At 43.1% G+C, this 17,386-nt stretch overlaps 1 protein-coding gene across 5 annotated transcripts in view; it reads right to left on the bottom strand.

Moving 5' to 3' along the window:
• Positions 1-17,386, bottom strand: part of LOC137342242 (unconventional myosin-XVIIIb-like) — a 265,799-nt gene that overhangs the window by 106,980 nt on the left and 141,433 nt on the right. For all 5 annotated transcript variants that reach the window (XM_068006069.1, XM_068006068.1, XM_068006071.1 and 2 more), the window contains one exon: positions 15,146-15,235. In XM_068006069.1, the coding sequence (XP_067862170.1) occupies positions 15,146-15,235 (90 nt within the window). The remainder of the gene's footprint in view (positions 1-15,145; positions 15,236-17,386) is intronic.

Raw genomic sequence — 17,386 nt, 5'->3', positions numbered from 1 at the left:
CTATTCAACTGTGGGGGACTTTGCAGCCAAACGCACGCTCGATGATGTGATGGGTGATATGATTGCTGTTTTTAGGATTCTAAAGAGACTGGATAATGTAGACCATGACAAGCTATTTCACCTTATTCAGAACACTAAAACCAACGGACGCAGCCTGAGCTTTAAAGGGGCTAAATTCAAAACTAATCTGCGGAAACAATATTTCAGTGAGCGGGTGGTCAATCTGTGGAGCAGACTCCCCAGGGAGATGGTGGAAGCAGTTAGTATTGATTCATTCAAATGCAAGTTAGATAAATTGGTGATTGATTGCTATGATCAGTCAACAACTCCAGTATCGTTGTATCATGCAACTACCAGGATGGCAGTGGGCGAACTCGATGGACCTTAGCATTTTTTTCAACTGGCAATTCCTATGTTGTACTCCCTGCCAGGTGGCACTGGGTGGTGATCAGGAACAGATACCCAGTTAATTTTTGCCCCCTCAATAACCCAGGGTGCTAGATCAGGAGCCACGAGGCCAATTGTAAAGTATCATGGCCGAGATCAACTAACTCAGCACAGGCCAGGGATCAAACTGGGACTTTTCCTGATCTTTAAGGCTCAGCTCCTCATTGGATGGTGCAATTACCAACAAATCCAACAGTGATGTAACCAAATCTGGAACTTTAATGTGCCCCAAATTTTTCCACCTTCACACAGGGATAGAATCACAAGCATAAAATGTTTCCTATTATGTAGTTTCATGTAAAGAGTCAACATACTAAATATAGTCAATCCACTGCCAAATAGCCTCAGGAAATGCAAATATTTTAGAAGCCTGGCCTATTTCACATAAATGCCACAAATATTATAAGTGTTTCACTTTGAGATGGAGTTGCGATGTGAAAATGGGCCATCTATTTTAATTAGAAAAAAGAGCGGCAGAATGATTTTGTGTCTGACTATATCTGACCCCGGCTGTGTTTTCACAGGTTTGGGTTACGGTGCTGCTGGCTGTAATCTTACGTCACAACCAGTCAACTTTCGGAATTGGCAGAAGATCTGTGCGTGCGGCACAGCAGAAACCGAGTGCAGACAGCTGGGAAGGAACTGCAGTTGTAACAGGGTGACACCATGCAGAAGTAACAGCACATTTATATTGCGGTTTGAATTTACGAGGTAGATTCGTAAACCTCGTAATCTATGAGTGCCAGTGGAAACACTGAAGCAACAGTGTTGCATGCGAGTCAGCACGTGGGCGATTGCTGAACCAACTTGCTCAATCTTGGGGAAAAGAGGGTCATAGAGGCCAGCATTGTAAAAATGACCCTATACATGTAGGGTTATAGCATGTTGTCAGCATGCAGCGGGCTATACCTCTGGCGTTTATGCTTCCTGAAACCCCCTGGAAACTGACCTACATTGGCTCCCAGTCCAGCAATGCCTCGAATTTAAAATTCTCATCCTTGTGTTCAAATCCCTCCATGGCCTCGCCCCTCCCTATCTCTGTGACCTCCTCCAGCCCTACAACTCTCCGAGAACTCTGCATTCCTGCAATTCTGGACTCGCGCATCCCCGATTTCCTTCGCCCCACCATTGGAGGCCGTGTCTTCGGCTGTCCAGGCCCTAAGCTCTGGAATTCCCTCCCTAAACCTTTCCACCTCTCTATCTCTCTATCTCCTCCTTTAAGACGTTCCTTAAAACCTATCTCCTACACCAAATTTTAGGTCTCCTGCCCTAATATCTCCTATGTGGCTCGGTGTCAAATTTTGTTGGATAACGTTCCTGTGAAGCGTTTTGGGATGTTTTACTATGTTAAAGGCGCTATCTAAATGCAAGTTATTGTTGGGTCTCCAGAGGCGGACTGCAGCGGTTCAAGAAGGCGGCTCATCGCCACCTTTTCAAGGGCAATTAGGGATGGGCAATAAATGCTGGCCTTTGCCAGCGACGCCCACATCCCATGAACGCATAAATAAAAAGGCATTGGAGTCACATATTACAGCACAGTCTCTGGAGGCCAACAATATATAAGCGCGGGTCATTCAGATGAGTATGAATTTCCATAAACGAATATTTGAACTGGAGATTTATATTTGCTGAACTCCCAGCACTTACAAAAAAACGGCAAATAGTTCTCTTTTTACTGTAATTTATTCAAACGGTATGTTCTTAGCGTAAAGAGAATCTCATTAGAATTCACAACCACATACAGCCAAGTCCCCAATCCCAGCCACAATGCAAGAAGACCAATTCCATTGGTGGCTAATTAACAGCTCTGAACATCTGCTGCGATTCATCACAAATTCCGGCCTCGCTGTTTTAACCCTCTCCCGCTCAAATCATCACACAGTTTCCCAGTGCAGGCTGAGAAAGAGAGAGCTTAATACAGTCACACGGTTTTAATTAGGAAAAAGAACGGTAGAATGATTTTGTGTCTGACGATATCTGACCCAGCAGACGGCTAAATTTTCACGGGTCTGGGTTACGATGCTGCTGGGTATAATCTTACGTCCAAACTAGTCAACTTTGGGAATTGACAGAAAATCTGTGCGTGTGACACAGAAGAAACTCAGTGCAGGGAGCTGGGGAGGAACTGCAGTTGTGACAGGGTGACACCGTGCAGAAGTAACAGCAACAGCGCATTTATATTGCGGTTTGAATCTCCGAGGTAGATGCAGAGTGCCAGTGGAAAGACTGAAGCAACGGTGTTGCGTTCGAGTCAGCACGTGGGCAACCGCTCAAAAATCACAGTTTTCGATTTATCCTTCTAATGTTTTGTCTGTGAGGAAATGGGTTGAATAAGTTAGAAGTAAGAGTGCCCTTTTGTCTGTGCTATTTGGGTCAGTCGTCACCATTGAGTGACTGCATTCAGCATCCAGGTCACAGATATAAAGCGCCAGCAGTGTTTTGCTGCAATATCGACTTCTATTTATACAAGGCAAGCCCTTGGAGCATTAATTATTAATGGTAGAATTTGTTAATGTAAGGGGTGACTGAGTAGTATAGCGCATTTGAATACTTTTTTTTCCACCTCCAGGACCTGCATTTGATTGCAGCCCAGACAGATAAGGGGAATTGATTCACACAGTTCCATTTTCTCATTCTCTCTTCCTAACAGTAATGAATTGGGACCAGTCTCTTATATTTACTTTGGCTCACTCTCGTCTCTGGGTAAGAGATTGTGTGTTCAGGTCTCCCTCCCAGTAAGCATCATCTAAAATTATTCTCCAACGCAGTACTAAGAGAGTGCTGCATTGTTGGTGGTGCCGTTTTTCATATGAGATGTTAAACCACAACTCCGCTGCTTATTGGGGTGTATGTCAAAGAATCCTTGGCACTATTTGAAGAAGAGCAGGAAATCCTGGCCAATATTCCTCCCTCAACCAATACAATCAAACTAGATTAACTAGCTTTTCATCTAAATGTTGTTCGTGGGGCAAAATGGCTGCCAAATTCATCTACTGCCACTGCAAGAAAGTAATTGATTGTATGAAGAGCTTTAAGACAATTTGGTAACATCCCACTTCTTACTATCCATAAGTTTGGCTGTAATTCAGCAATAAATTGGCACTGAAGGTTTTGCATTCCCCCGCATCGCTATCATTCATTTTGATATGCATAAACTCATAAATAAACAGCTTTTATTAATTAAATTTGCTCATATGGTTTTAAACTTGTATTATTTTAGGGGCTCAAAGCATCACATTAACAACACAGACGTATTTTAGTATTTACCACAGAGCAGCTCCATCTGTCCCTGTCTAATCAGAAACCAGTTTGCTCCGGCTGTTTGCTTAGCCTAACAGATGCAGTGTCCTTTTGAATTCCAATAACACCAATAAATATTAATATTTTCAGGGATCGGAAAGGTAATATTTAATCAAGATACGAGACTTTCTACCATGTCTTGGGAACATGCAAAGCTGTTATGGGTCTCCATCAGTGCAAACAACTCTTTCACAAGCTGGTGGGCATTGCAGTGTCAACTCCACTAGACCTGTAGTCCTAATGTTAAACTGGGAGGAAGGAATAGGACACCAGTCCCCTGCAATCGGAGGTTAGCATTTCCCACATCTGCCATTCTTATGGCTCTTTGAACAGATTTGTTAAGATCTACAGTACAAATATCCAATTATGTGGAGCGTCAACACATTAATCACTAGCTTGCTAGCCCTAATTTATACACCCATGGATGTACCAGGCATTAGTGGCACATGGAGATATCTCATCCATTAGATAGATTCATTGTCTCAAGTACGAAAATTGCCAGACAGCAAGCATGAACGTATTGCAAACCCCATATTCTGTGAAAATGGGTTTAGTGACTACCTGTGATTCTTCTATTTTTCAAATTGATAAATCTAGTTGAACAACCAGGGCATATAATGTTTGACACCACCAACATCAAAAAGAGTAGGAGAGAAGGCAATTTCAATCTACATATAATGCTCAGTTGACACCAAGCTTGTGCCATAGACTGTAGGGGGAGAGGAAGAGGGGACGTAAGTACTTTCAGTGTTTGGAGATCCGGGGGGAAGCAAGTTAGAGAAAGAGATGGTGCAACAAAACTTGATTTCAGCACACAGGTGAGGAGATAGGGAGGTGGAAAATGGCACAGAATGGAACATTTGGAGCTCAGAAGGATCAAGGGAGAGAAAAGTTCAGAGGAGCAGTGGCCTTTAGTAACATTGCTAAAAATGAAGGATAAAAGTATCCGTAATGAAACAAAGAAAAATGTGAACAGTCAGCTAATGTCAATCTTTAGTGCAACCTGACAGCATGGAGGTCCCATTGTTCTACTCTTAGAACATCCTCTTACACACTATTCTGGAATATTGAAATTGAGCCCCAATCCCTGTACACTGGTATTAATCTCTGTAATGCTTGTTATTCAAGTAGGTATAGAATAAAACCATGCCAGCTATTCATTAAGAGCCAGGCTGACTGAGACAGATAAAAATGTTTGAAGAAAATATAATAGTAATTCTTTCCCCTGCCATGTGTGTGTTATCTACTGATGGTAATAATTAATGCTTTGACAGGTTTTATACTGAAACAGGAGCAAATGCAGGACAACTAATTTAATCAGACCTCCAAGAGCCTACAACACAAAATGCCCTGCAACGTTCTTTTATTACTGCATTGAGATTCATAAAAAGCCCGTTGTCCGCTGTTTCAGTCTTAGTATTCCACCAAATCATTTTTCTATTACAATTTTATGAGTATTCCATTTATCTCCAAATAAGCCTCAGTACACAGAGTTCATCAGTTGACTGATTGAAGATTTTCAAATGGATCTGAGATAGATATTAAGCTTCTTTTATTTTGTTGACGTGCTCATTTAGGTGACGAATGAGAGTTGGTGAAATATATTTTTACTGAAGCTCAGTTGGTAGGTGCATTGCCCAGTATGGAGCTGAGACATCCAGGTTCAGAAGGTCAAAGGTTCAATCTGAGTTAGTGGATCTTGGTCAGGATGGTCAGGGGTGATACTAAAATCATCCTCAGCACCCTGTGCCAGTTAGAGGGAAGAAATAACAGCCAGTGTTCCTGCTGTTGATTGCACTGCTGTCCAGTGATTCCTACTGGAATTAGTCGATATCAAGTGAGGAAAGGATCAGCTCAGCTGTGACGCCTCCGTTCCCCCGACCCCAAACAACTCCTCCCCCTCCACTCCCACCCCACCCCACTCCGCCACCCCACAGTCGAATAGAATCACATAGAATCTACAGCACAGAAACAGGCCATTTGGTCCAACTGGTCTTTGCCAGTGAATATGCTCCACACCAGCCTCCTCCCACTCAAATTCACCTAAACCTATCAGCATACCATTCTATTCCTTTCTCCCTCATGTACTTATCTAGCTTCCCCTTAAATGCATCCCCCTTGAGTAGGCAGCTGAGATTCATCCTCCAGGTTTAAACACGAGTTATACTAGAGGGAGACTCTATTTCCATGGAATCGTACCCCTCAACAAGAGTCAATACCTTCCAATTTCTAGGCCCACACATGAAGTATCATGTCTGGTTAAGATCTCTGAACTGACTAAAACATTTAGTGGTCGTGGAAAAGGTCAACAAAGATACTACAAGTTTTAGATCTATTCTCACTGGAGAAACTATTATGGAGTGGATGTGATCCAAGTTTCTTGAATAACAATGAGAATTAATAAGATGGATTCTAAAACAGGACTTGGATGGTGGAACGAGTTACATCAGCTGAATGGCCATTTTCATTTCTATTTCCTATTTCCTTAGTACATACTGGACCCTAAACTGTATTGAACCACAGAGTAACTGGGATGTTGCAACATTGATAAAGCACCAGCAGTGGTCACTTTCTTGGTTGGAAGAACATCAAAACTTGGGATTGTTTGGAAATCTATAACCAGCAAGGATGGAAATGCTTCATGAGGGGCTTACGGATCTCACAGGTTTCTCTGCAATTGAACTCCTCTCCCTCAATGGTAGAGAGGTTTTATGAGGGAGAGGGGTTTGGTCCACTTCAGATACGGGGTGGGAAAAATAGAAGAAAAATTGGCAGCACAAGTCAAGCCATATAGGCGAGCAGAGAGAGAGAGAGAGACCCTTGGCTTGGGATCATCCAGTACTGACACTGGAGAGAATATATTTAACAGCAGCTGTTTTTAGGCCTCAGCTTTTTTAAAAAAAGGCAATTAAGAATCAAAAAGTGCACGCTTTTAAGGGAGACGTTTCAATTAGAAATTGCCTTCTGCAATAATAGGAGCTTTAATTAAAAACAACTGCCTGCCAGTGAGGTTAAATAAAGTTTGATTTTGTTTTAGACTATCAGCAATTGGCAGCAACAGCATGATCAATCAGTTCACTAACTGAGCATTACATAATTAAAATGCCAACTTAAAACAAGGAGAGAACCAAGTTCAAGATTTGAGCAACAATGTTTTGACAAGATAAGCTCTCCTCAGACTTGGATTCTCCAGTGCTTTCAACCACCTGGCATTTAAGCAAAGAACTGTTTCTATTTCCTAAATGTCAAACTGTCTGCTGAATTAATACCAAAATCCGATGACCAGGGAGAACTTATGTTAATGCAGTTTTTATTGATAGCTTGTCTGTACATCTTACCAAAGCTGCAACAGTTCTCATCAAATATCCCTTCTAATAAGAAGTCCTAAATCCAACACATCTTAGATAAGTATTGTTCCTGTCTTTACTACACTTCAATACAATTACAAGAATATGTGTACTTTCCCTCAACTCATTCCCTTCTCTCCTGAAGATGCTGACTCATGCTGGAATACAGATCCACAAATGCTCAATACCTCACCCAGGTGGCCGTTAAAGTGGATGAGTCTACATAGTCCGCAGGCTACCCAGTTCATCACAACTGAGCCCATTAACATCCTCAACTGATATCCACACTCGCGTACTCTTCAGTGGGTAGGGAGGGGGGGTCTTTGCATAGCAATCTGGAGGGGGAATCTAGGCAGATCTATTACTTTCCATAGTCCTGTGACAACAGGGCCAATTGTAGCCCCCTTATCTCAGTGCTGACTGAGGTCCACCAACTCATTACAGACCAGGGTTTACTAGAATGATACCCGGACTTCAAGGATTAAGTTACGAGGAGAGCTTACACAAATTGGGGTTGTATTCTCCAGAGTTTAGAAGGTTAAGGGGTGATCTGATCGAAGTTTATAAGATATTAAGGGGAACGGATAGGGTGGATAGAGAGAAACTATTTCCGCTGGTTGGGGATTCTAGGAGTAGGGGCACAGTCTAAAAATTAGAGCCAGACCTTTCAGGAGCGAGATTAGAAAACATTTCTACACACAAAGGGTGGTAGAAGTTTGCAACTCTCTTCCGCAAATGGCAATTGATACTAGCTCAATTGCTAAATTTAAATATGAGATAGATAGCTTTTTGGCAACCAAAGGTATTAAGGGATATGGGCCAAAGGCAGGTATATGGAGCTAGATCACAGATCAGCCATGATCTTATCAAATGGCGGAGCAGGCACGAGGGGCTGAATGGCCTACTCCTCTTCCTATGTTCCTAATTACTGCCATCACCACATAACACTGTTACTAACTGAACCAAGAGTGAGTGTATGTGTATTTAATAGGTCTGCTCAATTTCTTTCAGTACATTTGGAGATCAAGAGAAATGGGTGAATGAATCAACCCTCTCTCAAGAATGCTGGTGTTTGTATTTTGAGAGCGGGAAAAGAACCGAAAGAGATGGAAAATGTTAAATCACTCAGTATAGCCAAACTTCCGGTGTTTAAACATTGCAACCCCTAAAATAACTACGACAGGTACGATTTTGAAAAGTTCCAAAGATTGCAGAAACTTTCCACATTTTTCTGCCATCTTCATTTGCACTGATCCTTAGTGTCCGAGGTGTGAGCTTTGAGGAAAGATTGAGGAAACTCGTGCTTTTCAGCCTTGAATGGAGATGTCTAAAAGGTGATCTTATAGAATTACATAGGATAGTACACAGTATGAAAAAGAAAATAAATGCAGAAAATTAAATTTAAAGTAAATTGTGAGAGTAGGACAATGAGACACAGGTCCAAACTAGCAAACGATAGATTTAGGACGCTCTTTTTTCACACAAACAATGATCAATACATGGAATGGACTTGCAGTTAGAGTAGTGCAGATAAAACCCTGCAATGATTTAAGAACCAATTGGACGCTGGAATGAGGGGACAGCAGAGTCACTGTGGATGGATGAATTAAGATGGACGCAATGGTCTCCCCAGTCTGTAATTATCGTGGAATTATAGTGAAGGTGATGCACAAACTAAAAAATCGACAGGCTCTATCACGTACAAACAAAGCAGATGAGTTAAGGGCACAGATAGACACATGGCAGCATGATATCATTGCTATAACGGAAACCTGGCTTAAAGAGGGGGATAATTGGCAGCTCAATATCCCTGGATATAGAGTTTTCAAGCAGGATGGAGTGGGTGGTAAAAAAGGAGGGGGGTAGCATTATTGGTTGAAGAATCAATTACAGTATGAGAAGGGATGATATGCTAAATGGACCATCAATCGAGGCTATATGGGTTGAGCTAAGAAATAAAAAAGGGGCAGTCACACTACAAGGAGTGTACTATAGACCCCCGAATAGCAAAAGGGACATAAAAATAAGAGGGCAATAATAGTAGGGGACTTCAACTACCCTAACATCAACTGGGATTCAAACAGTGTGAGGGGCACAGAGGCACAAAATTCTTGATCGGTGTCCAGGAGAACTTTTTTAGCCAGTACATGACAAGCCCAACAAGAGGGGATGCAATTCTAGATTTAGTGCTGGGAAATGAAGATGGGCAAGTGGGTGAAGTGACAGTGGGTGACCATATTGGGGATAGTGACCACAATTCAGTTAGTTTTAGCATTATTATGGAAAAGGACAGAGTTAAATCAGGAGTAAACGTTTCAAATTGGGGGAAGGCAAATTTTACAGAACTAAGAGGTGATTTGGCAGAAGTGGACTTGACACAACTACTTAAGGAAAAATCAGTGGTAAGCCAGTGGGAGGCACTAAAAAGTGAAATTCTACGGGTACAATGCAGACACGTCCCCTCAAAGAAAAAGGGTGGCACTGCCAAATTTAGAGCCCCCTGGTTGTCTAGACGTATACGGGGCAAGATAAAGCAGAAAAAGATTTATGACTGTCACAGAAAACTAAATACTGCAGAAAGCCTAGAGGAGTATAGAAAGTACAGGGATGACATAAAAAAGGAAAAAAGGAAAGCAAAGAGAGGGCATGAAAAAATATTAGCTAGTAAGATTAAAGAAAACCCAAAGATGTTTTATCAGTACATTAGGAACAAGAGGATAGCTAAGGGAAAGGTGGGACCTATCAGGGATGATAAGGGTAACTTGTGTGTAGAAGCAGAGGATGTGGGTAGGGTTTTAAATGAATATTTTGTCTCCGTATTCACAAAGGAAAGGGATGATCCGGATGTAGTAGTTAAAGAGGAGAGGTGTGAAATATTGGATAAGGTAAACATAACGAGAGAGGAAGTACTAAAGGGACTGGAATCCTTGAAAGTTGATAAGTCACCAGGGCCGGATGGATTGTTTCCTAGGCTATTGAAGGAAGCCAGGGAGGAAATAACGGACGCTCTGAGGATCATTTTCCAATCCTCACTAGATACAGGGGAGGTACCGGAGGACTGGAAGACTCCAAACGTAGTACCATTGTTTAAAAAGAGTACGAGGGAAAGGCCGGGCAATTATAGGCCAGTCAGTCTTACCTCGGTGGTGGGCAAACTATTAGAATCAATACTGAGAGATAGGATAAACTGTCACTTGGAAAGGCATGGTTTAATCAGGGATAGTCAGCATGGATTTGTTCAGGGAAGGTCATGCCTTACAAATCTGATTGAATTCTCTGAGGAAGTGACAAGGAGGATTGATGAGGGTCGTGCAGTGGATGTTGTCTACATGGATTTTAGTAAGGCATTTGACAAGGTCCCACATGGCAGACTGGTCAGAAAGGTAAAAGCCCATGGGATACAGGGAAATGTGGTGAATTGGATCCAAAATTGGCTCAGTAACAGGAAACATAAGAACATAAGAACATAAGAAATTGGAGCAGGAGTAGGCTAATCGGCCCCTCGAGCCTGCTCCGCCATTCAATAAGATCATGGCTGATCTGATCCCAACCACAAATCTAAAGAACACAAGAAGTCGGAGCAGGACCCGGCCACATAGCCCCTGGGCCCTCTCCGCCACCCACAGGGCATTGACCGATCCGAACTCAGCTTCATGTCCAATTTCCTGCCCGCTCCCCATAACCCCTAATTCCCTTTACTTCTAGGAAACTGTCTATTTCTGTTTTAAATTTATCTAATGATGTAGCTTCCACAGCTTCCTGGGGCAGCAAATTCCACAGACCTACCACCCTCTGAGTGAAGAAGTTTCTCCTCATCTCAGTTTTGAAAGAGCAGCCCCTTATTCTAAGATTATGCCCCCTAGTTCTAGTTTCACCCATCTTTGGGAACATCCTTACTGCATCCACCCGATCAAGACCCTTCACAATCTTATATGTTTCAATAAGATCGCCTCTCATTCTTTTGAACTCCAATGAGTAGAGTCCCAATCTACTCAACCTCTCCTCATATGTCCGCCCCCTCATCCCCGGGATTAACCGAGTGAACCTTCTTTGTACTGCCTCGAGAGCAAGTATGTCTTTTCTTAAGTATGGAGACCAAAACTGTATGCAGTATTCCAGGTGCGGTCTCACCAATACCTTATATAACTGCAGCAATACCTCCTTGTTTTTATATTCTATCCCCCTAGCAATAAAAGCCAACATTCCATTGGCTTTCTTGATCACCTGCTGCACCTGCATACCAACTTTTTGATTTTCTTGCACTAGGACCCCCAGATCCCTTTGTACTGCAGTACTTTCCAGTCTCTCGCCATTAAGAAAATAACTTGCTCTCTGATTTTTCCTGCCAAAGTGCATAACCTCACATTTTCCAATATTGTATTGCATCTGCCAAATCTCCGCCCACTCACCCAGCCTGTCTATATCCCCTTGCAGGTTTTTTATGTCCTCCTCACTCTCTACTTTCCCTCCCATCTTTGTATCATCTGCAAATTTTGATATGTTGCACTCGGTCCCCTCCTCCAAATCGTTAATATAGATTGTAAAGAGTTGGGGACCCAGCACCGACCCCTGTGGAACACCACTGGTTACTGGTTGCCAGAAAAAAAATGATCTCGTCCCCGACGCAGCCTCGAGGCAGGACCGCACTGGGAGGGCCCTTCTCGCCACCATCCAGGCTACATCCTGGTGCCTATTGGTCAGTTCTGGTGACGAGACGTTCTGCCAAATGGCATCGACCGTCTGGTCGGGGAACTGCCCGATCCGATCTACCTTCCCCTTTCCCTGCAGGGCTCTCAGAACATTCCAAGCCGACCACTGTTCTCAAAGGATAAAAGTCGATGGATGTCTTTGCGAATGGAAATCCGTTTCCAGTGGTGTGCCACAGGGCTCAGTGTTGGGTCCCTTGCTGTTTGTGGTATATATTAATGATTTGGACTTGAATGTGGGGGCATGATTGGCAAGTTTGCAGACGACACAAAAATTGGCCGTGTAGTCGATAGTGAAGAGGATAGCTGTAGACTCCAAGAAGATATCAATGGGTTGATGGAGTGGGCGGGAAAGTGGCAAATAGAGTTCAACCCGGAGAAGTGTGAGGTAATGCACTTAGGGAGGGCAAACAGTAAAAGGGAATACGCAGTAAACGGGAATATATTGAGAGGGGTAGAGGAAGTGAGAGGCCTTGGAGTGCATGTGCACAGGTCCCTGAACATGGCAGTACAGGTAGATAAGGTTGTGAAGAAGGCATTCGGAACGCTCTCCGTTATTAGCCGAGGTATAGAATACAAAAGCAGGGATGTAATGATGGAGGGCTGGGAAGCCCAGGGTGAGGGAGCCAAAGGTTTCCTTGGGCGGCCCAGCGGAGCACGGCTGCTCCTCCCAGCCCACAAGGAAACTTTTTTTTAAAATGTAAAAAATCCACTGATCTTTCTGGGCCTCTTCCCCACAGGTTGGCCTGGCGGGGAAGCCGTTAAAATGGCAGTCGGGCCTCGATGACATCATCAGAGCCTGATCTGCATGTTTAAAGAACTTCCCGGCAGGTGTCTCTCTTGCCAGCTCACAAGAGCAGGTTAAGATCACAACCCACGGGAAGGCATCCTGGATTCGTCCAGGTAAGTCCCATGGGCCATTTTAACTGCCCACCTGCCTGGTTTCCACCGGGCGGGCAGGGTCAAAATCAATCCGTAAGAGCCTCGTTAATTGCGTCAACAAGCAATTACACAAGGACTGGCCTGGTGAATGGAGAGTCTTTTCTGGTCATGTACTTTTCCATGTTCCTAACTTGATGAAGCGTGCCTCGCAGTCAATGTTGGCAGGGGGTGTTGTAGCCGGGAATAAATTCATGCCGGTTTGTTCCTCTGATTCATTAGCAGGTGGCAGGTAGCAACAGTGGGGCAACAGCAGCACAAACACTAGAGGGAATCTACTGAAGCCAATTCTGTGGGAACTCATGAGTGTGGCTTGAAAAAGGTGCCATTTCAGCAGGGTCAAAAAATGCCGATTTGTCTTTCCTTCTCCCCTCCTTCCCACTTCCTTTTCTTAATTCAAGCCGACGTTCTAGCCAAAAACGTACACAATACTCAACAAAATAAATAAGCACTTAACAGCATGCGGGGAGGGGGGGGTCTAACATGTGCCCTTTTGTTTGAAAGTAAAGTGTTCCAGCTACTCATCTTTGTTTTTTCAGATATTTGCACCCTCAAGAGCTAGTATTAAAATCATGTGATGGTGATTTTAGGAACTTGCGTGATTTGCGTCGAACTTTGTTGTCCTGTTGCAATAACAAATATTCTTACTTAGTTGCAAATTCTACACAAGTTCCATTCATGGCTCCCAGGATCATACATCACATATTGAGCAGGGCAATTGAAAACACTACTAGAGGATAGGTCAGTACGGATGAGTTCATCTTTCTAATCAGTATAAACACCTGTTTGATGCTATCGGGACCAAGCCCTGTTCAATAACTCATATTTTCAAAAGAAATTATGATTATTTGAGAGTCTGGAACATAGTCCAATTACCATAGCTGCTCAAGGAGACAATTACGGGGTTTGCTGCTGGGAATCAGGCATCTATCTTCCCCTCAAACACTACAAAGCAGTTTAATGCCAAATGCATCTGCAGCATGATGGTTTAAATTTGAACATTCAGGACTGGGAAGAACTAGAACTGGAAAGTTTTATGTAAATCACACGTTCTATTAATTCGTTCCCCTTCTCCCTACTGTTTATCATAACTTTAATTCATGCTAATTCTACTGAGCAAGCATTCACCTCAGGCACTTTTGTATTATAGGAGTGCAGCAGTCTGCAGATCCATGAAAATGTAGGTCTTCAAATCTGACGTCGGGTTAAAGCTTCCTGTTCCATCAAAGTAAATGTGAGGATTTGGTTCCGCACATTTGCAATTTGGGTCTCCATATTATACAACAGAACCCAGCACATCTACTGAGACCAGCACCCGGTACAAATGTAGAAAGTCCATGAAGCTGACTCCCTCCCATAAACAGGAAAAAAAAAACCCCAGGAAGTATAAAAGTGTCTTTGAAGAATTCTATGTTCGGGGTTTCATAACTCTAGAGTTATCCGGCCGTCAAAACCTACCGGGGGATTCAGACGAGGGCATAACTGTTCAAAATGGGAGGACTCATGAGAGTCACCACAGAGTAAGGGGTTAAAAACAAAGCCAAACAAAAGGATTGAATACACAATACAGCGAAAGGTGGATTCTCACCAGGGGGTTAGACAGGATAAGAAATACAAAAGATTACATTTGTACTGTTAAAACATCAATTCAGCATGATGAATAAAGGAAGAATTTTGAATTCATCTAATGTAGCTAACTCAAGGTCTGTCACCATCTTGGAAAATTGTCAATCTCCCATTTAGTCCATGGGCAGGATTTCTGCTTTCTTCAATAGAATGCTTGTTGGTCATTGTTACAAGTATAATGTCTACTGTAGATACTTTCTCAAGTTCAGATATTTGTGTCCCTTGCACATGTACTTCTTTAATCTCTCTGAAGGTGGCCCGAGCAAAAACTTAGTCAGACAAGACCAGAAATGGATCGATAAACAGTTTTATTTCACAGTAGGGTGAATGTACAGAAGAGCATTTATGATTGGACTCATTTAATTCAAGTGTAAAAATATAAAATAAAGAATACACCATACTTACCTACATCAGTGCTCATCTCACTTGATTTAAACAAGATGGCTTTTAACTGTCCTCCAGCATTTCGAACCTTTTAGTCGTGGCAAAAGCCCTCACAGCTTTCTCTTTAAAAACCTGATTAACCACCTATGTCTTTTTCTTGGTGTTTTATAAGCCAGAAAGGGATCAAGACTCACCACAGCAACATTGATGGTGAAGTTAGCAAAGACTCCTGGCTTATTCTGCTAATCTCTTAGAAATAATGAATGAATGAAGAAAGATAAGAACATCAAGTCTGAAGTGAGAAAAGGCCAATTTGCCCATCAGGCGCACACCAAAAAAACACAAGGAAGTGGGGAAAATACATAGTAATAAAAGAGTAAATAAATGCAAACTTGCCTTGCCCTCGAGGAGGTCAGCGTTCTCTCGGATCTCGTTACGTTCCCGGTCAGATTTCTCCAACTTCTTGCGCAATGCACCAACCTCCTCCTAGACACGTAAAAACACTGTATTAGGACATACACCAGAAAATACTCTTTTGAGGGGAGTGGAAGGTAAACAAAGTCTCTTTGGTTTATAGTTGGCTCCAGATGATATGCGACTGGAACGCAGTCAACCCTTTGTACCAGACTTTGTGATCTAATACTGGCGCCAAAGAGGTCCACAGCAACTATCTCCAAGAAGAGAGAGTCTAACCACCTCCCCTTGACATTCAACAGCATTACCATCGCCGAATTCCCCACCATCAACATCCTGGGGGTCACCATTGACCAGAAACTTAACTGGACCAGCCACATAAATACTGTGGCTACAGGAGCAGGTCAGAGGCTGGGTATTCTGCGGCGAGTGACTCACCTACTGACTCCTCAAAGCCTTTCCACCATCTACAAGGCACAAGTCAGGAGTGTGATGGAATACTCTCCACTTGCCTGGATGAGTGCAGCTCCAACAACACTTAAGAAGCTCGACACCATCCAGGACAAAGCAGCCCACTTGATTGGCACCCCATTCACCACCCTAAACATTTACTCCCTTCACCATCGGCGCACTGTGGCTGCAGTGTGTACCATCCACAGGATGCACTGCAGCAACTCGCCAAGGCTTCTTCGACAGCACCTCCCAAACCCGCGACCTCTGCCACCTAGAAGGACAAGGGCAGCAGGCACATGGGAACAACACCACCTGCACGTTCCCCTCCAAGTCACACACCATCCCGACTTGGAAATATATCGCCGTTCCTTCATTGTCGCTGGGTCAAAATCCTGGAACTCCTTATCTAACAGCACTGTGGGAGAACCTTCACCACACGGACTGCAGCGGTTCACCACCACCTTCTCAAGGGCAATTAGGGATGGGCAATAAATGCTGGAATTGCCAGCGACGCCCATATCCCATGAACAAATAAAAAAAGAAGCACTGCAGGGCACTACTGATGATTGACCAAACAGCCAGGCTCATTACTTGGACCTGAAAGAGTTAACCTATCACTGGGAGTTGGGATTCCTCCTACTTAGCTCCAGATAACCCTGCAAGCCATAGCCTAATCGGTAGGCTGGCCCTGACCCTATTCAGTGGGTAATTTACCTTGTTCTGATAATCTGCACAGATTTAGATGGTTAAATTCCAGCAGTGCCCTTTCATATGAGAGAACCCTTAGCTTTGGTCCTTGCCAACATGTGCCTAAGCTCTCTGGAAAGTGGATGTCATTTCTAAGGGAAGACTCTGGTCACTCCAAATTGGGCAACAGAAACATTGTTTGTGTGGATTTCTCAGTAGCTTCCTAATCTTGAAGACCTCTATCAGGTCAGCCATTAACCTTGTCAGCTTTAGAAAAAAAAAGGCCCTAACTTCTTGAGTCACTTTTCATAACCGTTACCCTAGCCAGGCAACACCCTAGTGAATCTATCCTGCACGTTTTCCATTGCTTTTATAATGGAATGTCTTAAACTGTACATAGACTCCAACCATGGTCTAACTAAAGTTTTGTATAGATTCAGCATTAGGTCCTAGCTCTTGCATGCTATGCCTTTATATGTTAAGCCTGTTTGCCTTTTTATGACCTAACCTACTTGTACTGCCATTTTTAATGATCAGTGTATCTGCACACCAAGGTCCCTCTGCTCTTCTATTCCATTTCAAATCTTATTATTAAAAGGCAAATTTCCATGCCTAGAGTTGGAGATGGGTGTTATTTCAAAGGTGGGAGAAGGCGGTGTTGGTGATGGACTGAATGTGTGGTTTGAAACTCATATCAGGGTCAAGTAGGAAAATGAAGCTGTGCACCATTAGGTTCAATGTGACCGAGGGGCCAGCAAGTGGATGGAAACCTTAATTACATTGGCACAAATTAATATGAAGTATTAAGAATAATGATCAGAACCAATGTCGTTGAAGAACAACTAATCACAGTCAGCCTGCTACATGTCTACTTCCAATTAGTTCATTTGCAGATCACCTTGTTGTGTATTTTCAGCTTCAAAAATGGTAAGGGATAAAGGAATATTATAAAAGATCACTTTTATCCCATTATGGGGGCATCTGGAGTGCCCACCCGGGAAGGAGGAGGAATTTTGCTGCAGCAAGATGCCACAACATCATCGGGTCTGCAGGACTCAGGGCTGCTCATAATAAATTTGTAAA

Source organism: Heptranchias perlo, chromosome 25 (assembly GCF_035084215.1).
Source record: "Heptranchias perlo isolate sHepPer1 chromosome 25, sHepPer1.hap1, whole genome shotgun sequence".
Classification (NCBI taxonomy): Eukaryota; Metazoa; Chordata; class Chondrichthyes; order Hexanchiformes; family Hexanchidae; genus Heptranchias; species Heptranchias perlo.
This window is presented reverse-complemented; position numbering and strand designations above follow the sequence as displayed.